General features: G+C 56.4%; 1 protein-coding gene and 1 long non-coding RNA gene across 4 annotated transcripts in view; one reads left to right on the top strand and one right to left on the bottom strand.

Moving 5' to 3' along the window:
- The window catches only part of TSPEAR (thrombospondin type laminin G domain and EAR repeats), a 190,841-nt gene extending 166,810 nt beyond the window's left edge, over nucleotides 1-24,031 (top strand). For 2 of the 3 annotated variants that reach the window (XM_012501851.2, XM_003277377.4), the window contains 4 exons: nucleotides 2,656-2,885; nucleotides 15,551-15,738; nucleotides 20,035-20,136; nucleotides 21,962-24,031. In XM_012501851.2, coding sequence (XP_012357305.2) covers nucleotides 2,656-2,885; nucleotides 15,551-15,738; nucleotides 20,035-20,136; nucleotides 21,962-22,115 — 674 coding nt within the window. In that variant the 3' untranslated portion in view covers nucleotides 22,116-24,031. Of the gene's footprint in view, nucleotides 1-2,655; nucleotides 2,886-15,550; nucleotides 15,739-16,026; nucleotides 16,434-20,034; nucleotides 20,137-21,961 lie in introns of those variants that run through there. The other variant, XM_012501852.2, reaches the window with a different exon arrangement.
- On the bottom strand, nucleotides 6,002-7,051 carry LOC101176495. The gene is made up of 3 exons (XR_180286.1): nucleotides 6,920-7,051; nucleotides 6,422-6,495; nucleotides 6,002-6,126 (listed from the first exon to the last, which is right to left on the bottom strand). It is a non-coding gene; the product is annotated as an uncharacterized LOC101176495 (long non-coding RNA).
- Nucleotides 24,032-24,351: the final 320 nt, after the last annotated feature.

The following is a 24,351-nucleotide window of genomic DNA, read 5'->3' as shown; positions in this document are numbered from 1 at the left end:
CTTACTGACTGACTGTCTCACTGACTGACTACCTAACTACCTGATTAACTGACTAGCTGACTGACTAATTACCTAACTGATTAACTGATGACTAACTACCTAACTGACTGATGACTGACTACATGACTGACTGATTACATGACTAACTGGCTAACTACCTAACTGATTGACTGACTACCTGAGACTACATCACTGACTGATTACCTTACTGACTACTTGTCTGACTGACTAAATACCTGACTGACTACCTGACTAACTACCTGACTGACTGACTGACTGATTACCTAACTACCTAATTGGCTGACTAACTGACTGACTCATTGAGTGACTACCTCACTGACTGACTGACTGACTACCTGACTAATTACCTGACTCTCCCACTGACTGTTTACCTGACTAACTACCTGACTGGCTGACTCATTAACTGACTTACTATCTAACTGACTAACTACCTGACTGTTTGACTGACTGAATGATTAGTTGACTAACTACCTGACTGGCTGGCTGGCTGGCTGACTGACTGATGGACTACCTCACTGACTGATTGACTGACTGACTGACAGAGTGACTACCTGCCTACCTGTTTGACTGATTACCTAACTACTTGACTAGCTAACTGACTGACTGACTACCTCACTGACTGACTGACTGACCAACTATCTGACTGACTACCTGCCTACCTGACTGATTACCTAACTACTTGACTAGCTAACTGACTGACTGACTGACTACCTCACTGACTGACTGACCAACTATCTGACTGACTACCTGACTACCTCACTTATTGGCTGATTGCCTAACTACCTGACTGATGACTGACTGACTACCTGACGACTGACCGACTACCTGACTGATGACTAACTACCTGACTGATTAACTACCTGACTGATGACTGGCTGACTACCTGACTAACTACCAAACTGACTAACTGACTACCTCACTGACTAATTGACTGACTGACAAACTACCTGACTGATTAACAACCTGACTGATGACTGACCAACTACCTGACTAGCCACTGAACTGACCAGCTGACTACCTAATTACCTGACTAACGAACTGACTGACTGACTACCTCACTGACTAACTGATTAACTACCTCACTGACTGGCTGACTGACTGACTGACCACCTGGCTGATTACCTGACTGACTGACTGACTGACTGATGACCTATCTGACTGGCTGATGACTACCTGACAACTGACTACCTCACTCACCGACTGACTAACTGATGACTGCCTACCTGACTGATTAAGTACCTGACTGATGACTGACTACCTAACTACTGAACTGACTGACGACCTGACTGACTTACTGACTGACCATCTCAATGACTTAACTGACTACCTCACTGACTGACTGACTGACTGATGATGACTGCCTACCTGACCAACTACCAAACTAACTGCCTAAATGACTGATTACCTTACTAACTACCTGACTGACTACCTAACTACCTGACTGACTACCTGACTTATTAACCACCTAACTGACTGACCAACTGACTACCTTACTGACTAATACAACTGACCGACCACTTCACTGACTAACTACCTGACTGACTGACAAACTGACTGACTGACTGAATACCTCACTGACTAATTGGCTGGCTGGCTGACTGACTGACTCGCTGACCAACTACCTGACTGACAAATTAACTGACTGGCTGACTGACTACCTCACTGACTAATTGACTGGCTGGCTGGCTGACTAACTGACTAACTACCTGGCTGACTGACAAACTACCTGACTGACTACTTGACTAACTGCCTCAGTGACTAACTGTAATAACTGACATCTGACTGACTGACTACCTCAATGACTGACTGACTAAGCAGCCTCCCAGCAGGAAAGGTCTGACCAGTACAGGGAGGGCAGATGTTGGGTGGTGGGCCCAGGCCCATGGCAGGGATACTGGCCTGGTGGCTGGCATGGCCAGGTGTGCGGTGGAGGACAGCTGCCAAGGACATGGGATCTGGATGGCCTCCATGGCCTTGTTTCCTGAGGACAGGCAGCTGTCCCACCTTGTGCCAGCAGAGACAGTGAGGAGCACTGGCCTGGGAGGCACCAGGACACCTGCTTTCCAGGCCAGGACACTGCCCTGAGTGGCCACCACGAGTACCTGCCATTGTGTAGCTCCATGAGCCAGCCTGGGTCTGAGGGCATCTTCCCTCCTGCAGGACCCCCCAGACCCAACCCTGCCCAGGCTCCACAGCTCTGCACTCCCCTGAGCCCACGACCCACCCAATGGGGGAGCTCCACAGTGGAGACGGAGGGGCCTCCAGGCAGAGGTGGCAGTTCGTGGGAAGGCCTGGCCTGTGGGGATGCTGGGGAGCTGTGGGTGGCGGGGCCAGGACACGGTGGGCCCCACCTGCAGGACACGGGGAGGTCCTGGAGATGTACACCTGTCCCGAGGGCGGTGGGGGCCACCAAGCATTTCCATATGGGAATGGCACCTGTGATGGCCCAGAGGTGGAGTCAGCAAGGGGCTGAGGGCGGGAGGCTCAAGGTAAGAATGTCCCCAACAGCTGGCCTTGCCCTCGTGGGTCTTCGGTCCTCGGGGCAGGGACTTGGACTGGGCTCTGGCCCCGTCAGGGCTGCCATGGGGCTGTGGAATCTGCCTCCCTGCCCCCAGCACAGTCCCTTGGTTCCAGGCGACAACCACAACATCGACAGTGTCATCTACAAGTGGAACCCGGCAACCCGGCTCTTCGAGGCCAACCAGACCATTGCCACCTCCGGCGCCTACGACTGGGAGTTCTTCAGTGTGGGGCCCTATTCGTTCCTGGTGGTGGCCAACACCTTCAACGGCACCTCCACGAAGGTGCACTCGCACCTCTACATCCGGCTCCTGGGCTCCTTCCAGCTCTTCCAGTCCTTCCCGGTAAGGCCCCCGGCATGAGCCCCGGCTCTCCATGGCTGGCCACTGCGTCTGTCGTGTGCACCTGCTGGACAGGTGATGTGGGCTGGGGGTCCACCGAGAGCCAAACCTAGTGCTACTCTGCACCCGCGACCCCAAAACCCAGGCAGGGCCTGCCCCTCTGGACGGCACAGGATCCTTGCCTGGCGTCTGAGCCCTTCTTGCCTGAGAGCCTCTGTGCGCCCAGGGACAGTCCAGGTGCCTGGAAATGAGGTAGGAGGTACACCCTGGCTCTGCCGGACCCTGGCGTGGTGTTCTCCATAAAGCAGCCCCCGGGCTCAGAACAGGCCCTCCCTCCCCTCGGAAGCTCCCGTGGTCTAATCTGAGTCTGTATGGGCGTCGGGGCCCTGGCCCTGGGGCAGCTGGGCAGCTCGGCTCTGACCCAGGGCAGTGTGGGGGCCGGGTCAGGGCAGCAAGTGGCACTCCCCTCCAGGCCTCAAGTGTCCGTCGGCTGGTTCCAGCCACCACAAGACCTTTGAGTTGAGGCAGCGACAGGTGCTTATTAGGCTACCTCCAGGGGCAGGGACAGCGTGCTGCCTGCTCCCAGTAAGTGTGCTGAGGACTGTGACCGGAGCAGAGGTGTGGGGTATGGGACAGGTGGGGGCGCATCTCCCACCTCGGGCTCAGCCTCTATGTGAGCTGCAGTTCCCTAGAGGGGGCAGCTCAGGGGCTTTGCAGTGCCGGTGACAGCACTCCCACTGTTTGCTGGAAGCGTGCCTCTCATAAGACATCACCTCCCTCGTGTCCTTCCAGAATCTTCTGTGCCCTCTGACCTGGCGACTCATTCCCCTGCAGAAATGTTCTCAGGGCCTTCTGCACCTGAGGCAGTGAGACTAACCCGGGCCACTCTTGCCACGTGAGCTGCCCCCACGCCATATCCCAGTGAGGCTGGTACAGGGGCAGAGCCATGGCGGACGCTGATGCCTGGACCCCTCGCCCCCATCAGGGAGTCTGGAAAAACAGCGACAACAGTCAGGCCTTGCCAAGCTATCCCTGCTTTAGACAAGAGGCTGTGTATGTGGTGGGTGGGGCTTTATGGCTGAAATGATTGAAGGCATTCTGGAACATTCCATACATAACATTCCATACAGACATCTCATTAGAGCAAGCCTGCAGGTAGCACATGGGAATGAGCTTCAAAACAGAAGGGAGGAAGATGGAGTTCAGCAATCGCAGGTTCCTGGAGCCCCTCCACCCAGCAGGAGTGAGAGCAGCACCTTGAGAAGCCTGCAGGGGCCGGACCAGGAGCCACGGCTCACAGGGACCAGTCACACATGTTAATGCATGCAGAGAATTGCACCGGGACTCCCACGTGCTCAGCCCTCTGGCAGGCTGGGGCACAGTGTCATCCAGGTGACCACCGCCCCACCCTTCGGGCACTCGTGGTCCAGTGGGGAAGGGCAGCTTTACATGGATGTTCAGGGCATGAGGACAGCAGATGTCAGGGAGCACCCTCCCCACTTTCCCAGCCCTCACCAGGAGGAAGTGAGGGCTGGGAAAGTGGGGAGGGTACCTGCAGGGCAGTGGGGCTGGGAGCAGGCAGCAGGGTCACCACCCAGAGCCACAGGCTGCAAGTGAAACGTGAAGCCTGCCCTTGTGGGGCTGACAGGGCTGCAAGATAATGACTGGTCGGTGGCTGGGAGGCAGTGAGCCACTGGGAGGCTGCTGTGGCGGCCCAGATGAGCTGCAGGTGCCCAGGTGAGGAGGCAGCAGTGCCAGAAGGAACACACCTTGAGCTTGCTAGTGCAGTGGATGAAACAGGTGAGCGTGCCTGGGAGCCAGGAAGAGGCGGGGTGAGCCTCCTGGCACGAGGGCAGAGTGAGGCTCAGTGCACTGGGGTTGAGGGTGAGCAAGATTCCTTCCAGCCATTGGCCTTGGTAACAGCCTCAGGAGGTAGGTGGTGGTAGCAGCCCACACTGGCGGAGCCTCGACTCTGTAGAGCACCTGTGCCAAGAGCTCTGCCCGCATCCTCCCACGTCACCCTCACAGCACCTTGAGAGGGGCTTGCTGCCACTGGTCCCTGTTACCCACAAGGACACAGAGGCTCAGAACGGTGAAGCGCTTTGCCCGTGGCAGAACTGGGATCAAGCCAAGCAATGCGGCCTGTCGCTTGGTTTGATGTGGCACAGGACAGAGCTGAGCACAAGTTCCTTGTCTTACTGGTCCCTGCACCGTCCTCTCACCACAACACGCATGCTGCTAAGACTCTGGGAAACTACAAGGGTGTCCTTAGCTGGTGGCCACGTGCTGGTGTGCAGACAGCGGACCTGAAGGAGGGTTCAGGAGCCTTCGGTCATGGGTTACCCTGACCACAGGGCTCAGCAGGAATGGCTCCTCTGACCAGTAATCATTGACCTGGAGTTGGACTTGAGGCTGGTGAGGTTTGAGATGTGAAAGCAGCTGCCAGCTGGGGCCAAGAGCATGATATGGGCTGGAAATTGGGACTCCCAAGGAGGCCTCGACACGTGGGGACAGTGGCTAAAAAGGCAAACGGTGGGCTGGGCGCAGTGTCTCACGCCTGTAATCCCAACACTTTGGGAGGCCAAGGTGGGCGGATCACGAGGTCAGGAGATCAAGACCATCCTGGCAAACACGGTGAAACCCCATCTCTACTAAAAATACAAAAAAAATTAGCCGGGCGTGGTGGTGGCGCCTGTAGTCCCAGTTACTCAGGAGGCTGAGGCAGGAGAAGGGCGTGAACCTGGGAGGTGGAGCCTGCAGTGAGCCGCGATCGCACCACTGCACTCCAGCTTGGGCGACAGAGTGAGACTCCATCTCAAAAAAAAAAAAAAAAAAAAAAATGGCAAATGGTGACATCGAGCAGCAACGAAAGGATGGCTTGGGGACTTGGGCACAGCTGAGCTGCAGAGCGCAGGCAATCCGGCCGATAGCAGTTCCCGTGGAAACACCCGGGGCTCCACACCAGCCACGTGTCATCAGGATCACACTGGTGCTCTAACATGAACGAGCACCCTGCTGGCTCCAGGCTCACACATACAGAGCCCCAGCACACTGGAGCATGTTCGAGGAGCTTTGCCAGAATCAGGAAGGGATTTGAAACGTTATCACACAAGGAACAATTGCAGGACTTGAGGCTTTATCCTGAAAGAAGGCATAGGCAGTCCCTTCCAAGCATCTCACAGATGAGCTGGGGGTCGGGGGGAGGGGGAGCCTCCAGGGGGTCTTGAGAGCAGAATCGCACACCCTGGATGGAAAGGCACCACAAGTGACTTTCTCGTCAACTAGGCAAGGTCTCCTAACAGCTGTTGAGCCACGGAGAGGCTGCTGTCCTGGAGGCCCTGCATTCTAAATCACAAAGTGAGGTGACAAGAGAAAGGATCCCTGCAGTGGGTTGGGGAGTGCATTTTGGAGATTATCATCCTAGATCTACCAACACCGTGATCCTAAAGCTCCTGTGATAACACCAAGTCCAATTTACAGTGTCTTCTTCATGACACTGCACCAAGGTGCTCAAGATGCCCCAGTGCCCCAGAGCGTACCTGGCCAGCTGCGTGTCACCCATGCCATCCTCTCCAGCTGAGGGTCCCTGGAGGTTTGACAAAAATCCAGAAAACTGCAGGAGCCAGGCTAAAGAAAATAAAGATAGGCTGAAAGAAACTGAGCTAGCTCTAGAAACAGAAAGGAATTTTTTAAAGTTATAATTGCCTTCAGAAGTATTCAAGAAAATACTGCACTTATGAAATAAAAATGCTACCAATGAGACAGAGAGCTTGGACATTAAAAATGCAATTGCTGGCATTAAAAGAAGACATTCATTAACATGATTGAAATATAAAGTTAACAGTATCTTCTAGAATGTAGAATGAAAAGAGAATCAACTCAGGAGAGTCTGTATCTGGCTAACCAAAGTTCTAGAAAAAAAGAAGAGGGTGAGGAAAGTGATGGAATTGTCAGAGAAGCCTTGAAGAAAACCTCCCAGATCTCATCAGACTGAAAGGGTGCTGAGCCCAAGGAGGGCGAGAGCAAAGGAAAGTTACCTTCAAAGCACACAGGAGCCACGGCAGCCTGGGACTTCCCATCCGCAGGGTATCAGGAGGTAGGAGGACTCAGTGTTCTGAAGGCGAGTGATGTACGCAGTGCCCCCGCAGGACAAGGACGCTGGCCGCTGCCATGCACGGCTCCCACATGTCAGTGGCTTCCTGCCATATTGGGTTAGTTCTCATATCAACTCAGACAAGGTTTTGCTGTCTCGTCTCAGCTACCCCTTGGAGCACACACAGTGGGAAGCAGCAGGAAAGGGCTGACCTGACCTGTGTTCACAGCCCATTGGCCAGTGCCAGTCACATGTCCCAGCCTAGCTGGACCTGTGCTCACATGTCCTCACAGCTCATTGGCTAGTGCCAGTCACATGACCTAGCTTGGCCCTGTGCTCGCGTGTGCTCACGTGTGCTCACAGCTCATTGGCTAGTGCCGGTCATATGACCCAGTCTGGCTGTCAGTCTGAGACATGTGGGAGCCCTGGATTAGGCGGTGTTCCTGGGGTGCACTGGCAAGCCCGGGTACTCAACCAGATGCAGGAGATCAGAACTGGAAGTGGTGGCTCCACCCAAAGATGACCATAAGGAAAGTTCTGGAATGAGAGCTGGTGTGTGTCCTAGAGAGAAGCCAGCCCAGATGGTCTGGGGTCAGGGAGGGCATAAGAGGGGATTTGGGGGCTGTGGAGTCCACGGAGCACAAAGTGTGTCCAGGGATGGCACACTGAAGGAGTGACAGAAGCACAGACTGCAGGAGACGAGGAAGGCAGAGACACAGGGGCCAGGCCAGGAGACGGCCTTCCTGTGCAGCAGCCGCCGAGGTGGGACAGGACCCAGAGCCCCAGGGAGCAGGAGCGAGGGGCGCCTGGGGTGGGAAGATGGGAGAGCTGGGAGCGCTCTTGCATGCACAGCTGGTGTGTTTTCTTCCTCTGGGAAAGAAGGAAGGAGGGGAGGGCCAGACCCAGGAGGGGACAACCAGAAACTTGTTGAAAAGCAGCGTACGTAGATCACAGGTCCAAGTACGAAGCAGGTGAACCTGTCCTGTGATTTTAAGCATGAAAGGAGAATGTTTGCCTGGCATGGGGGACTGCCCCAGGGAGGGCACAATCGGTCGTCCCGACATGGAAATCGCCTGGGTGGGTGGTGCCATAGCCCGGCCCCTGGCTCTGGGGGCTGACATTACCATGAAGTCAGGACCACACGAAGCTGATCATGATGTGTCACTCAGAGAATCGCCCCGTGGCCGAACCCAGGGGAATCTGTCTGGGTCCAACACTGGGCATGGGTGTTGGTGTTTATTAGTGGGGGTACAACCCAGGCTGCTTGGGGGAGCGGAAGAGGAGAAGGAGAGCAGAGGCCCTGCATCTCCATCCCACACCCTACACCGTGGGGGAAGAGGCGAGGCCAGAAGCCACCCACCAGGGATCAGAGGAGCTCCCAGCAGCACCCACTGAGGAGGACAGTTGCCACAGACCCTAAGCAGGAGCAGCTCTGCCTTCGGGTGCCCAGACCAGGTGCAGGCAGCAGCCTGGCACTCCCAGATAAACAAGACCTGGCAGCCCTGGCCCCTGCCCTGCATGTGGAGCACGGCTCCCTTCACTCCTGACAGCCTCATTCTGGAAGCCCTGGAATTCCAGCCTTCCTTGTCTTCCTGTTTTGGAAAGCCTTTTGGAGATTTCTGGAAGGTGGTCTGTGGCTGCACATCCTCAGCTGGTTGGCGATTCCACCTCAGACCCACCTCGCAGGTGTGGAAACTGAGGCTCGGGAGCAGGGACCTGGTCACAAACACACGGCGGTAGGCAGCCGAGCCAGGGCGTCCACAGGTGTCCCTGTGTCCACATGAATCACCTCCTCTGTGCCTGCCCCGTGGGGATGCCGCCTGCAGCCTGGTTTGGGCCCTGACGGGAGTGCCTGGGACACCTCACACTGTGGTGGGGTCTCAGCCCTTCACTCATGGGGCCCATCCCTTTGATGGACTACCTGCTTTTCATGAAATGACATCGGGACTGGATTCTGAGCTTCGTTGATCTTTGTGTGTTCTGGAAGGCAGTCGGGAGGTGTTCGTGGAACGTGGTTACTGAAAAACACGGCCGTCTGTCACGGGTGATGTGGTGGAGGTGGCAGCCCGGCCCGGAAGGCGGCCACTCTGCATTTTCAGGCCGCATGTCAAGGCCAGCTTTGATCTACACCAAGGACTGGAGCAGTGGTCCTGGAGAGGCACGGGCATCCTCAGAAGGGGGCCAGCAGCAAAGGGGCAGAAATGGAACCACATGAGCCAAGGGGAGGGTCTGGGCTAGCGACCCGCGGAGAAGAAGTCCCAAGGGGTGGGTGACATCCGCCTGAAACAAACATCAGAGAAGAGCAGGGGCTGGAGCAGGACCACGGCGGACAGAAGGAAGCCCGGCTGCAGCTCCCGCAAGCAGAACCAGAACTCCAGGAACGGGGACCTGGCTGCTGGGGGCACCGCCATGGCCCAGGCCCTGCACGCGCCTTAGGAGGGCCCTGGGCAGGCGCTGGGAGCACGCACACATGGATGGGCTTCCTCTCCACCCGGCCTGAGCCTCATTTCTCACAACTCAGTAATTCCTCAAAACTCACAAAGCCCACTTTCATGTTTTGCCAACATTTTTCACATTGTGTTGAAATCCTTTTAGGTCCTAGAGATGTCTTCATTTGTTTACTGTTTGGTTTGAGTTTTGCAATGTCTTTCATGAACGCGAGCTTTGAAGCGGGTGAAGCCGAGATGCTTTGAAAATGCATGTGTGCCGCAGAGAGGCGCCCTTTCTGGAGGGGTCTGTGGGGGTGTGGGGTGCGGGTGGAGTTTGAGGAGCTGTGCACACAGAGCTCACTTTCTCCCAGAAACACAGGGTGGGCGTTCCCAGGGCACTGCAGGTTAAGTGCAGTGCTCCAAGGGAATGGTCGGTGGGCAAGGCAGGACTTTGCAGCCCCAGGGCAGATATGAGTGATGAGCTGGCTGCCACCCTGGGGAAGGGAGTTTGATGTCCCGTTCTTCCGCCTGCCCTCAAAGTCTTTCTGCCCATCCCACCAGGAATTCTAGAACTTTCTTCCAGGTGGGAGAGACCAAGCCTCCAATGACTGGGCCTCCCCTGCTTGGACCAAAGGAGGAGTGAGCTCTGTCCCTAGAAGTCTAGGGTCCTGCTCCTGGAGCTGATGGAGTGGGCCCTGCGGTCGTGGTCACCAAATGTGGTCTCCAAAATAGGTTTGGCTTCTTAGTGAGTTTGCTGCAGACCTGAGAAGGTGTTGCAGCTTCCAAAGCTTGGTGGTTCTGTGATTGTAGCTGCCAGCACGTGGGGTCCTCACAAGGACAGCAGCAGCCACCATGTTAGCAAGGACCCCTCGTCACAGCTGGGCCCCCGACTTGGTGCCACACACTTCCCAAGGGTCCCGCCCATGGCTCCTCAACACACATGTACATGCACACTCATGCACACGTGTGTGTACTCACTTCCATGGTGATGGAAGGGCAAGAGGTGCTGTGGGGCAAGGACGCAGTGGGGGCCACTCTGGGGACAGGTGCCCGGCAGGCAGCCGTGTGGTGGTTAGAAAAACAGGCAGGAGCCCCTAAGCACCCTCATGAGGCCTGGCTGTGTCTCTCTGAGTCTCCATCTGCACATCTGTCAAGGGGACGGCATGAGGGGGCCCCTCTCGGTGGTCAGCACTGCCCAGGACAGCCTGAAGGGGCTGCGCAGAGCCTGGGCAGAGCCTGGGTGGGAGGGCTCCAGGAAGGTGGCAGCTATGCCCCATGACTTCTGTCTTCTCTGTGACACAGGAGCTGGCAGTGGCCTAGGCAGCTTGGGGAAGGTGCCAGGCTTGCGGGTTCTGCAGGGCCGGGAAGAGCACAGGGGGGCACCCAAGAGTTGGCTGGGGAGTGTGCTGAGCCCAGTTCCCTCAGGGGAGTGACCTGTCATCCAGTAGCGCTGCCTTCCACGGCTGCCCGGGATGCTTGTCCAGTCTTAGCTGGCTACCCTCAGAGAGGATGCCAGTGCCCCCCCAACCAGGGCATGTTGGGGAACTGCCTTCTCCTGGCAGCTAGGGAGGGAGCCCCAGGGGTGCATCCTGCCTCCCTCCCCTCCCCTGGCACTCCCAGACCACAGAGGCATCCTCTTTCTTTGCCCCATCAAAGCCGGAACCCAAGGGCCTCTTTGCCCAGCAACTAATCCACTGATTACCGGGTGCCCACCCGCCCTCGAGGGAGCTGTTGGGGGCTCCAGGTGCTCCTGGCTGCCAAGTCCCGGAAGCACTATCATCCCAGCAAGATGCTCCTGAGCTGCCAGGCACCGTGCCAGGGCAGCAGGGCCAGGCTCCGGGGAATTCCATTGGAGGGAGGGCGGGGAGGGCCTGCCCAGCCCAGCAGGTGCCTGGCCGCTTGGCTCCCGTGCCAGCCAGGGTTTGGCAGGGCCTTTGATGTGAAGATTCTTTTTCTCTCCTCTATGAGTCCCTAATGTGCTTAGAATCTGGGAGTGGCCTGACAGCGGGTCGCACGCTGCACACCCTCTGCCTGGGTTGGCACAGCCCCTGGGGGGGCACCTCCTCACTTCTGAATGGGAGAAGGCCCCGGCTTCAGCAGAAGGACAGGTTCACTCCAACCTGCAAGGGGCTTCTGACAGCTTGGCATAGGGAGGAGGGGCTGTCAACAGCCAATGACAATGACCACCCTGCTGTGGACTCGGCCAGCTAGATGCTGGGGCCGGGAGCCGGTGACACCCAATGGGGGGGTCTCTGCCAGCCTCCAGCCAGTTTCAGATAAACTAATTTTTCTTTTTGCCAAAGTATGTCTCAAGTATTACATGGGATACACACAGACTAAAGAATCATTCATTGTCTGAAATTTAGATTGAACAGGGACCCTGGATTTGCTAAATCGGGTGCACAGACTCTGGCTGGGTGCAGGGAACAGAAGGGTGACTTGAGCAGCCTCCGAGCTGCCCCCGGCCCCCCCAGGCCTGTCTGCACTCCAGCAAGGGCTCTGCCTTGAGCAGCAGCCAGGCAGGTGGCCACACAGCACCGACTTCTGCCACTGCCATGTCCTGGACAGACCTCCATGCCCACCCCCACAGCTGACACGTGCTCTTCCTGGAACAAATACATGCCCCACCTTGGGCTCCAACCAAGATGCAGCTCAAGGTTCGCTCCCTGCCACCCCATGAAACGTGGGCACAGTCCCTGCCCTGCAGGCAGGCTGCAGTGCTGCAGGTCCCACCAGACCAGACTGCACATCTCAGGCATTCCCAACCCAGGGTCTCCACCAGCCTCGGGGCTGTGACCAGAGCACCACCACCTCCACCCTACACTCCTGCCACCTGCCCCTCCCCAGGGCTCACACAGCAGCCCGTGTGCCACCCATGCCTAGGGAAGTACCAAGTTCTCTGAGGGGTCTCCCGAAGCCCCTGTCTCCATCCCTAGGGATGTACCGAGTTCTCTGAGGGGTCTCCAGAAGCCCCTATCTCCAAGGACCCCACCCTTCTTTCCCCTCTTGGGAATGGGACCCACCCCACCCCACCCCCACAGCACTTGGCTCACCTCTGTCCTGACACCCTCCTAGCTCCTGTGGGTCTCAGAGCCGTCCACATACATCTGACCTCCTCGTTCTGCTCAAAAGCCTCCTCTGGCTCCCAGTGACCTTTGGCTGGAGGCCCAGCTGCTTTCCACAGCACCCCTGCCCTGTAGGCCTGCCCCAGCCCCTGCTCCGCACTCTGTGTGCGCCCAGCCCTCCTGGCTCCCTCAGTCCTCTGTCTGTCCTGCAGTTCCTTCTGCCTGGATACCCTTCCCTGCTTCCTGCTGCCAACTCCCCTGTCCTTCCTCCATGCCTTTGGGCCCTCTTCCTCTGTGCCCCCAAGGCCCCAGGCAGCCCCTCCATGGTCCCCCATCTGCAGCAGCCCCTGTTCCAGGGCTCCTTTGGGCAGGGAGGGCACCTCACTCATCACTGAGATGTGATGCCCGGCTCAGCCCCAGCTTGCAGTAAGCTCTCTCTACACAGTGCTCAGAGTGCCAGCTCGGGGTCTCCCATTACCCTGGGCTGCTACAGGGTGGGCACTCTGAGGCTTTCCCTGAGAGGGAGTTTCAGGCTCTTCTGGCCCCGGCAGTCCATCAGGATCTGCCTCAACACAGGTGAGCATCAGCAAGTAGCTAAGAAGCAGGGGGCTCCACTGGAAGGACGCCCAGGGCTGTAGGCATGTCTCTTCAGGCTTCCCCAGCAATGTGGGGAGAGCTGTGCTGTGCGGGTGTATGTGTGCGTGTAGATGTCATGCAGGCGGGTGCATGTGTGTGCCTGCAGGGATGTGCCTGTGTACAGGCATGTGTGCAAGTATACACATATGCACATGTGCACACATGCCTGTATGCATGTACACACATGCATGGTTGCCTGCGTATATACATGTGTGTAGGTGTACATGTGTATGTATACATGAGCAGGCCCGTGTATCTGCATGTGTATCGACATGTGTACAGGCGTGCATGTACATCTGTGCATGTAAAAATGTAAGCATATATGCCTGTGTGTGTTTGTGTGTGTGTGTGCATACACAGTGCATATCCATGTTTGTGTGTGTATGCATGCATGTGGCAGGTATGGCTGTGCGTGCAGGTGTGTGTCTGTGTGTGCATGTGTCATACAGTGCACATCCATGTTTTGTGTATGTATGCATCATGCAGTGTGCAGTATGGCCATGCATGTGTGTGTGCGTGGTACATGTGCTGTGCGTGTGTGTGTGCGTGTGTGCATACACAGTGCACATCCATGTTTGTATGTATGCATACATGCAGGTGTGCAGGTATGGGCCTGTGTGGTGTGTGCATTGCATGTGTGCAGGTGTGTGCAGGCATGTGTACAAATGTGTACACACATGAGGGTTGCCCACTCAGTTGGTTTCCTCAGCACAGGCGTGGGAGAAGCCCAGGGTTTAACAGTCTGATGATTCCTGTTTCTCTTCTGCTAAGTCAGAGAACTGGCCTGTGTGTAACACTCCCACCCGCCCACCTGTGAGACAGCCAAAGTCCAGATGATGCTGAAGGTCCCACCGGCCTGGAGTGTCTCAGAGTCCCCTTGAAGGACGTGGGGTGGCCTGGACAGCTGTTCTCCAGCAGATAGGAATAGTCCCATCTCGTGGAGCCGCAGGAGGGGAGGGCGCGCTGACCTGGGAAAGCGTCAGCCAGCCCCTGGCCCCGCCCCCGCCGAGGGTTCGGCGCCGCCAGGTGTCCTGGTCCCCTGTCCTTGCCTAGTGAGTCTTGGTTTCTTAGCTTAAGCTCACCCATGTGCGCTCCTCTGACCGGCTGCGGATCTGCTTTGGGACCTTGCCTGGTGCCCACGGAGCTGTGTCCACACCTGTGGCGCCCTCCCCTGCAGCACCTCACCTTTCCCTGCAGCCCAGGCTCTCCGGGCTCGGGCGGGCAACGGCGCCCCCTGCTGGGCGTGGAGAACGCACGTTGACTTTGGGCCCAGAGTTTTCTCTTTCCTGCGGCACCTGAGCCGGCCGGGCAGGCGCCGGACAGTCAGGGGGACCAGAAGACGCCTGGGCAGCCCCGTCCTGAACATACAAGCATGGGAGGGTGCCTGACCTACTGCGGAGGGCAGGTCGCATCAGACCCGGGGGCGTCTGAGCCGGGCCCTTGCTGGTCGACTTGGGCAAATAGAAAACGTCCCAGCTGCCTCGCACCTGGCCCGGTGGTGCACAATGTCCCTCAGGCAGAAGGCCCTCCGGACGGGGGTGAGTCAGGAAGAGACACAGCCCCGCAGCATGACCGGCTCTGTCCTCAGCTAGGACAGCCTGGGACCGTGCACAGGGATCCCCAGCCTGTGGGGACACTGTCCCCAGGGAAGCAGCCTTCCCCTTCCCCGTGCAGCCCCACCACCCTTATCCCCAAGGTGCTGGCATAAGCTTCCGCCTTGTGGGCCCCACATGCAGACAGGCTCCTGCAGCTCAAGGTTGGTGGCAGAGGTGCCGCAGTTGGGTCTCCGTGTGCAGCCCCAGACCTGTTGCCTCCTGAGGGTGGTAAGTGATTTATGGAGGAATGGCAAACACAGGAACTCAGAGATGGCTTCTGTCTACGGAGCCAGAGGAAAGCCTCAGCCAAACTGCAAGGCCAGGGAAAGCGTGTAAGAGAAAACTCGAGAGGTACCTGATGTTGCTTCAGTGTCTGAGGCTGGGACTAGAGGGATCGGGGTGGGCTTCCTGGAAGAGGTGAGACAGCAGGTGGTGCTCGTAGGATGCACAGCACTGGGGCCTGGAGTAGGGGGAGGCATGGATTGCTGAGAAGCAAGTCATACAGATGGTCGCTGGGGGCAGGGGTGGGCACAGCTGGCACTAACATTCAGGAAGAATGATGGCCAAGGAGGCTGCCAGCAGGAGTGCCACGTCTGGCACCTGCAGCGCAGCAGGCACTGGGCTGTGCCAAGATCCCACGTCCTGCCAAGTGGCAGCCCTGGGGACAGCCAGGGAGAGTGCTGCTCACACCTCTGCACCCGCTCCCCCACACCTCTGCACCCGCTCCCCCACACCTCTGCACCCGCTCCCCCACACCTCTGCGCCCGCTCCCCCACACCTCTGCACCCGCTCCCCCACACCTCTGTGCCCGCTCACCCACACCTCTGCACCTTCTCTCCTTTGGTCCTAGACATTCGGTGCTGCAGACTGGGAGGTCTTCCAGATCGGGGAGAGGATCTTCCTTGCTGTGGCGAACAGTCACAGCTACGATGTGGAGATGCAAGTCCAGAATGATTCCTACGTCATCAACTCCGTCATCTACGAGCTGAATGTGACCGCGCAGGCCTTTGTCAAGTTCCAGGACATTCTCACCTGCAGGTATGCGCCACCACAGGCCGGTGGGAGGGTGGGCTGATCTCTGGGAGGCCCACCATGTCGGAATCCCTGTTAGGCTCATCCTCACCACGCTTCCCGTGGAAAGACTGGCCTGGGGACCTTCCCGTGGAAAGACTGGCCTGGGGACCTTCCTGTGGAAAGACTGGCCTGGGGACCTTCCTGGCCTGGGGAAGTCAGTGCCTCCCTGAGCCACAGGTTTGGTTCCCAGAGCCGGGCGCTGTGTGCAGGGTTCTGCCCCTTCACACTCATTGCCTCCTTTCATCCAGGCAGTGGAGAAAGGAGGGGGCTTCATGCCCATCATGCAGAGGGATAGCCGAGGCCCCACAGGGACAGGTGCAAGGTGCAGGCTTCGAGTGCCCACTGCCTGCCAATGCCAACTGCCACCAGACATGATTACTCCCTTCCCCCGATGTTGCATCCTCCCCGACAACAAACACCAGGACACGGAGACTGGCGTGTTGAGACAGACGTGAGATCCAGGGAACATGGAGGGTGGGTCTGTATGTACAAGAAAGTGATGGCTCCAGACCGACATGCTCTGTGGGGCCACAGGAGGTTGCGTGGGCACCACATTTTGGACAGCGGGCACTGAGAATCCATAACCGTCCTGACCAGCGTGGGGCTTCCTCTGGGGTGGGATTCTGAAGTCTGTGAATAAACCTGCAGTCGAATCCGTATTACTCAGATCCCAGAGCCAGGGGCCATGGGTCAAGCTTGGAGCTGGAATCTGGCCCATCCCCATCCTGGGAGGGAGGAGGCGGCTTTCCCAGGCTTCCTCAGGGTTCCATGCACTCCCATTTCATTCAGTCACAATTCACCTGCCCCTCCTGGGCACTGGGCTCTCATCTCAGCTTGAGAGACACAACAACACATACCTTTAGACCCTTCAAGGAGAAAAGTCTCCAAGACGAACTGCTCTGTGGAAAGGGCTGGGTGAGATGCAGTGACATCTCATGATCCCAGTCCGGAGGAGCGAGCCCAGCCGCTGTGTGCCGCTTAGCTGTGCGTGCCCGTGGAAGTGCAGAGAAGATCTGGAAGGGCGTGCCCTCTCCGTCAGCAGTCACCCCAGGACCAGGCGGGCTGCAGGGGTGTGCAGGCAGGCCAGGAAGGACTTTCCCTATTTGCCCTGTTACTTCTGAACTGCTGGCTTTACAAAGGACGACAATGTTAACTGACTAATATCTTACTTATATGATTTTTTAAAAATTAAAAAAAGAACACTCAGAATAAAGAAAAAGAGCCAGCGGCGGTGCCTGCTGGGGGCACTGGGGATTCCGGGATGATCTGCCTGTGGGTTCCGTGGCCCCTGCGTGGCCTGGCAGCCGTGGCAGGAGAAACAGGCACGGGGCGGCGGCGGCGGTTGCGTGTCCCCAGCACGAATCCACGCCATCTAATGTCAACGCCGAGAACAAAACAAAGATTAGGCTTTTTAGAAGAACGTTTAGAATAAGACAAGTTGGAGAGTGAAGTGTGATTAAAAATTAGTCATGGAGATGATGCTAGTCCAGAAACGGATGAGGCAGATGCCTCGGTGTTTGAAAGCTGCGGGAACTGACAGGACACAGCTACACACTCGCGACTTATGGCCATGTCACCACTGGACAGTGGTGTGGACAGTTTATGAACTAAATTATGAAACACAGAAAGTACTTACTAATTAATTAAGGTAATGTTTAATAATTACCATCGAAACAGCACACAGAAGTCAAACTCCTAGCCCTTCTACCCAGCATGGGGAATTCCCTACACTTCCCGGAGACGTGATCTGACCTCACCAAGTCCAAAACCCTATTCGAGGGCGCTGAGGGGTTTCGTGGCTTCTGTGTGTAACCTCGGCTCTGACTGCCTTCAAATGGTCTGCTGTGTTTGCTTTTTAGATTGAGTAGTTCTGTTAAATCCACAGATACGTGCAGCCATGGCTGCAGTCAACTCTGGAACATTCTCATCCCCCCAGAAGGAGCCCTCACACCCTTTACCAGTCCCACCCTCCCTACTGGGCACCCCCAGGCCAACTTCCTGTCTCTGTGATTTCCCATTCTGGACACTGCACAGAAATGGACTCGCAGAGCCGTGGCCTGTGCCTGGCTTTTTCTCGCAGCACCGTGTCCTCTGGGTTGGTGGCGTGGCCGCGCGTGTCAGAGCATCCCCCTCCTCGTGGCTGAGTCACACTTCATCCATCCGTTTGTGCGATGATGGGCATTTGCCAGAGGGCATGATTCTAAAGAATAACATCTGTCCTACAGCGAGTGTGACCCAGGGCTGCTTTGGAGGCAGAATCGGGCACTAGCTGCCTTATTTTGTGGTGAAACCGAAGCTGGCTTCTGACGTGAGCCTCGGTGCAGCCAGACAGGATTTTCCACCGCTGGTACATCCGACATGGCCGCTTGTCTTCCTTGGGTCTGGGTTTTAGAGCTCAGATCCGATTGAGGAGTAACCCCGCGGATTCACGCTGACCCAGGGCCCACGGCCGTGCCTCCAGACCAGAGCATGTGATCGCAGGCGTCGGCGTCCTCGTCCTCCCAGCGAGCTGGCACGGGCTCCATGGGAACCAAATCATAACCCGCCATTAATGGAGGTGGCTCCAGATGTCACCCTGACTGACCGGAGCGAGGAGTCCAAGGCCCCATGGGCTCTGCCCGCCCTGCCTGTCGCTGGACACCTCCGTGATCCCTCCCTCTCCCAGGGTCCTGTCTGAGCCCCTGCTGCAGGCCGGCCCCTCAACTGCCTACAGGGAAGCACCAGGATGAGGCCCCTCTGCTGCCTGAACTGGCCACAGCCCTGAGGCTGCTGAACAGAGGCACCAGCCTGGCCTGCATGTCAGCAGGACGCCTGCGTGTACATGGCTTTGACCTCCATTTCCTCATCTTGAGATGTGGGGCTGACGCCGACAGCTCAGCAGGTGGGCTCCTGGGGAGGAAAGGTTCCGGGGGAGCCGCTCGTCAGACCCCTCAAACCGAGCCATCCCCAAGCACAGATGCATCCTTGGCAAATTCAGGCAAGACTCCTGTCTAAGACAGGACACAGCAAATCTGTTTGCAACAAGAAACAGCTTCTGCCTGTAGGAGAACCTCTGTGAACCAGCAGGTCCTGCAGGTCCTGTAGACCCCTCCTGGAGTGACCTCACGGCTGCTGACCTCACAGCTGAGGACACGATGCTGAGAGAAGAAGCCAGGCACAGCGGCCACAGCACCGTGACTCCATTTCTGCACAGTGTCCAGAGCGGGAAACGAAGCTCCTGCCTCCAGCAGGCGCCAGGAGCCTGAGACTTTTTCTCTGATTGTTTCAACCTCTTAAAAGTGGACTTCTGTACCCTGGTGTTCATAGCAGCATTATTCACAGTAGCCACATGGAGGAAATTCCCCAAGTGTCTGTCAGCGGACGGACAAACACATTGTGTCCATTCACACAGTGGAGCATTACTCGGCCTTAAAAAGGAAGGAGATTCTGACACACAGCGCAACACAGATGAACCTTGAGTCACTGGAGTCTCAGCTAAGGCAGACACAAAAGGACAAACACCGTGTGATTCCATTTATATGAGGTCCCTAGAGTGGTCAAATTCATAGAGACAGAAAGTGGCGTGTGGGTGCCGGGGCTGGGGAGGGGGTGGGGGGTGATGTTTACTGGGTGCAGAACTTCGGTTTTGCAGGGTGAAGGCGTTCTGGAGGTGGATGGTGGTGGCAGCCACACAGCAGTACAAATGTGCTTAATGCCCCTGATCTGTGCACTTAAAGATGGTTGAGGTGGGAAATGTTATGTTATATGTATTTTACCACAATTTAAAATTTGAGGCCAGGCATGTGGCTCATGCCTATAATCCCAGCACTTTGGGAGGCTGAGGTGGGCAGATCACTTGAGGTCAGGAGTTCAAGACCAGCCTGGCCAACATGGTGAAACCCCATCTCTACTAAAAATACAAAAATTAGCCGGGCGTGGTGCCGCACACTTGTAATCCCAGCTACTCCAGAGGCTGAGGCAGGAGAATCACTTGAATCCGGGAGGCAGAGGTTGCCGTGAGCCGAGATCTCACCACTGCACTCCAGCCGGGGTGATAGAATGAGACTCCATCTCAAAAATAAAATAAAATAAAATTTGACATTTTTTTAAGCAAACAAGTAATTTACATTTTCCTGGAATAGACCAACACATATGTGACTGTGAGAAAATCACTCCCTACTTAGGCCCCGGCTCCTCCTCTGTGAATTTTGGAGGTAGCTTCAGGCCAATCCACCTGGCGACGTCTGTTGTGTCCTAATATCCGCCCACTTGTTCCCACAGTGCTCTGGACTGGGAGTTTTTCTCGGTGGGAGAAGATTATTTCCTGGTGGTCGCTAACTCCTTCGATGGGCGCACCTTCTCGGTGAACAGTATTATTTACAGGTAATGAGCTGCCAAGCCTGGCCTCCTCCCAGCGCCTTGCTTCCCCCTGGGGGCTCACCTTCTCTCGCAGGTGCCACCAGCTCACAGCGAGTCCCAAGTCAGGTGTCATTTCCGAGATTGGCTGGGCCCAGTGGACAGCCCGGCACTGGCTGCACCCGCGTGGGATCTGAGCTGGGGCCCCTGCCCCGGGTGTAGCCACAACCCACGAGTGCTGGCGCTTCTGCCTTTGGGTTCTGTCGGGGATGCGGCGTGCGGACATCCTAACATGGGAGGTGTTGATATTTAATTTTTCTCTCATAGACACTGTGGTGTTCTCAACATATTTATTTCTAGGAGTTTTCCAAGTCTGGTACATTTAACGAATAGGGTTGGCTTTTTTTTTTTTTAACTTTCATTTGCAGCTGCTCATCATGACAATCATTTTTTGTCTTGCCACCTAACCAAACTATCAGTTCTAATAGCTTTTCTTAAAAAGATTCTCAGGGGACTTAGGAATATAATTACCTCTGAGAATAAAGAACATTTCCCCTTGATTTCTAGTGTTCTAATTGATTATTTAGCTTGCTTCCCTAGCTAAAGATTCCAGAACAATCTTGGATGGTGGCAGAAGCGGCAGCTGTCCCACCTTGCTCTAATTTCACGAGCACATCTGAGCGTGGCCGTTCGATGGGCTGTGGGCCGTCCGGGCTGGGGCTGGGGTCTCCTTTGGCATCTGTGAGTGTGTGGTGCAGTCCACTACATTTACTGCTGATGTCATGATTTATAGTGAGAGATCTCCTCACGTTATTAGACCCGATGCCACTTGGCGATGATGCAGAATTATTTAATAAGCCACTGCCTTCCAATTGCCTATCTTTAAGCTTTTAGCATCTATAATAGGAAATTAGATTGCTTGGTGGTTTTCTTTTGGGGACTTAACTTTATCCAGTTTAAAATGAAGCCTAACAGTAAATACACACTGCAGGGCTTTCTAACTGTGGACACTGCAGGGCTTTCTAACTGCACCTGTGGACTGGGATAGCGTGAAGAATAGGATTTTTCTCTCATTTCTGACAGCTGGGTTAAATTCAGTTATAAAGCCATCTGGGCCTGGTACCTTTTTAATAATATCTCCTTTTTATTTATTTATTTTTGGGGGGAACAGGGTCTCACTCTGTAGCCCAGGCTGAAGTGCAGTGGCATAACCTCAGCTCATTGCAGGCTGAAATTCCCAGGCTCAGGCCATCCTTAATTAAATGTAAACAACTCATGCCTTTGATGTTGTTGCCCTGCCTTGGGGACTCCACGCCTTGGAAATGGAAGCCCCTGGGATAAATGAGTCCTTCTGAAGGCAAACCCCGGCGGCCAGCAGCTGCCCAGAGCAAGAATGAGGGCCTGGGGCAGCCCCTGACGTGGGGCCGCAGAGCAGCGGGCAGAGAGTTGGGCTCCTGCATCTGAGGACAGAGGGACTCCTGCCTGCGTGGTGGCCTGCGTGTGTTTGAGGGGGCCCTGGGGAAGGTCACGCACCTCACAATTGAGGCTGACCCTTGGAACTGCACGTTTGGGGGTCCCCAGGGGTAGGATCTTGGGTGGATAGGAGGTAGCACTGGGATCTTGGTGAGATCTGGAATCTTTCCTCTTCTGGGCCTCAGCCTCCTGCTTTGCAAGATGAGAAGGGCCCTCATGGCCCAGAATTGATCTCTCCACGCCGTTCCAGTCGGGGGGATGGAAGAGGCTCTGATGTGACCCAGAGCTGCTGGGTCCCTGACAGCGCGGGTGGGAGCCGGGGGAGAGGAGCCGCCCCGCAGATCCCAGGCTGACCCGGCTGCCGCTGTCTGTCCCGCAGGTGGCAGGGCTACGAGGGCTTCGTGGCGGTGCACAGCCTCCCCACCGTCGGCTGCAGGGACTGGGAGGCCTTCAGCACCACGGCTGGTGCCTACCTCATCTACTCCAGCGCCAAGGAGCCCCTCTCCAGGGTCCTGCGGCTGAGGACGCGCTGAGGCCGTGGCTGCCTGGGAGCAACTGGGGTGGCCAGGCGGGGCGGGACCCCAGTACCTCCCCCAGGTGGCCCTGGACGTCCAGGTGGGCCGAGCCTAGGGCATCCCAGGCCTGGGCATCAGGCAGGGTGCAGGTGGGGCCATCTGCGGCCCTGGTTCGGGCAGGGACATCCATCCACCTCTGGGTCCTTCTGAGCCACAGCCCCAGTGACGGTCCGGGTCTTGCAGGCGGAGGCCCAGAGCCCCTGCCAGTGCTCGCCCATCTGAGTGTCCAGCGGGGATTTCGCTGTCAAGGAACCGTTTCTATAAATTTTTACCTCAAACAACAGGACCTCGGCTGGTGTCCCCGCGGCTGGCCTCTCGCCAGCCACTCCTGCAGTGTGTGTCCGGCTGCCTGCGCAGGCCAGGCATGGTGCCGCCCCACCATTGCCACCACCTATTTATTGTGTTTTATCTCAACGGAACTGTATTTATACTGCTCTTTACAAAAGCACCGGTGCTCCTGTCTTGGCAGCGGGAGGGCACAGCCCCTCACCACGGACACGGACAGAGGACCACCTCCCCGTACATGAGAGGCTTCCCTCCCAGCCTCCGTTTACCCGGAAATGCACTGGCGCAAGGTCTGAAAGCACAAGCCTGGGCATGGCCTGGGTGGCACCCCCTCCCCACAGCCCCACCCACAGGGACCTCAACTTCTGGGCCCGGGACTTTTTCCCTATTCAGCAGCATTTTAATCACATGTCCTCCCGCTGCCTGGGACTCAAGCTGCGTGCCTCCATCTGCCTGTGTGCTGGCTGTCCTAGCTCCCTGGTAACAGCATCCTCTGCTGGCTCTCCTGTGGTCATCTTGTCTCTGCAGCCGGGAGAGCTGCTTGTCCATCCGTCACAGGCAGTGAGGATGAGAGGGGCTGATGGGCATGAGGCCCCAGGGCTCCTCCCTCTTAACCCATGTGGGTGCCAGAGAAACCACCCCCCCTCCATGAGAAGAGGCTCAGACAGCAGGCTCCGGGGCCACGCAGCCCAGACCACACCTGCCAGGGTCTTCCAGGAACGGTGCTCCTGCTTCTGCAACACAAATCGGAACAGGAGCGCTCCTCAGAGAGTTTACAATTTGCTTTTTCCGCCAATCAGAACTGTGGACAAAACTTCCTGTTTCCTACACCGCAGCTGTCCATTCACCTTCAGCTCAGAGAGCACTCCTGACCTTTCGTAATGAAATGGAAGCCTCCCCTTGTCTGGCAAATAATAAACTCAGTGTCTGCTTTTGCCAGCTTTGGGACCTTCGTGTTTTTCCAGGGCCCAGGTCTCACTCCAGCCATCGCCGTGGCCAGTGGAGAGCCAATCCCCTCTGGGGGCAGTCGCCAAGAGCCTCCTTCCCCTCCGTCCAGCCAGCAAGGCTTCCCCAAGCGTCCTGGGCAGGGGGTCGGGCCCTGCTTTCCACCAAGTCACTCAGAAGATCCCAATCACACATGATTGGCCTCATTGGGTCAGCACTTGTGAAAGGAAGATAAAAACTGGAGGCCCCAATTCACTCAACCAAGAAGAAAAACGCTGAAATCTGAGTCCTGCAAGAAGCTGCCTTTCCCTTTGCCCTAAGCAGACAGCTACAGATGAGAGGGTCAGCATCTCCACTAGTGGCTGCTCTGTGTGCACCTTATCTCGTGGAAAGTGCCGATTTACTGAGCACGAGAGAAACAGGTAACTGACTGTTCCCACCTGCCCCTTTTCTCCTGCAGCATGGGGCAATCAGTCATGTGACCACACCCTCCTCCCTCTGCCCCTCCAGCCGGCTTTTCCCCTTGACCGAAGCCCTGAACACCATCTTGGGAGAGAGGCACAGACCTGTCTCCTGGGTGCGTCCTTAGCCTTGGCAAAATAAACTTCTCCATTGATCGAGGCCCGCCTCGGGTACTTTTTTGGTTTGCAGACTCATCTACATGCTTTTCCAGTTGGGCCTTGCTCTTCTCTTGTTTGTCTGAGTAATTTGTTTCTGTTCATGTGAGGCTGACGGTGCCGCAACTGTTCCAGCTCCCATCTCTCAGCCAGATCCCTTCATTCCCCAAAGTGTTCTAGATTTGGCCTTATTTTGGAAATCAGAGCCTGGCTTGAGTAGCTGAAAATCTAAGAACTTCTGGGTAAAGTTACCAAACACTCAGTATTTGGTGCGCAAAACTGAAAGTGTCTGAGCCAGATCTCAGTCAGCTTAGAGGGTTATGATGCCAAGGTTGAGAATCTGCCCA

The sequence above is a fragment of the Nomascus leucogenys genome, chromosome 25, assembly GCF_006542625.1.
Source record: "Nomascus leucogenys isolate Asia chromosome 25, Asia_NLE_v1, whole genome shotgun sequence".
In the NCBI taxonomy this organism is placed as follows: domain Eukaryota; kingdom Metazoa; phylum Chordata; class Mammalia; order Primates; family Hylobatidae; genus Nomascus; species Nomascus leucogenys.
Note: the sequence above shows the minus strand (reverse complement) of the source record. Positions and strands in the feature narration are given on the sequence as shown.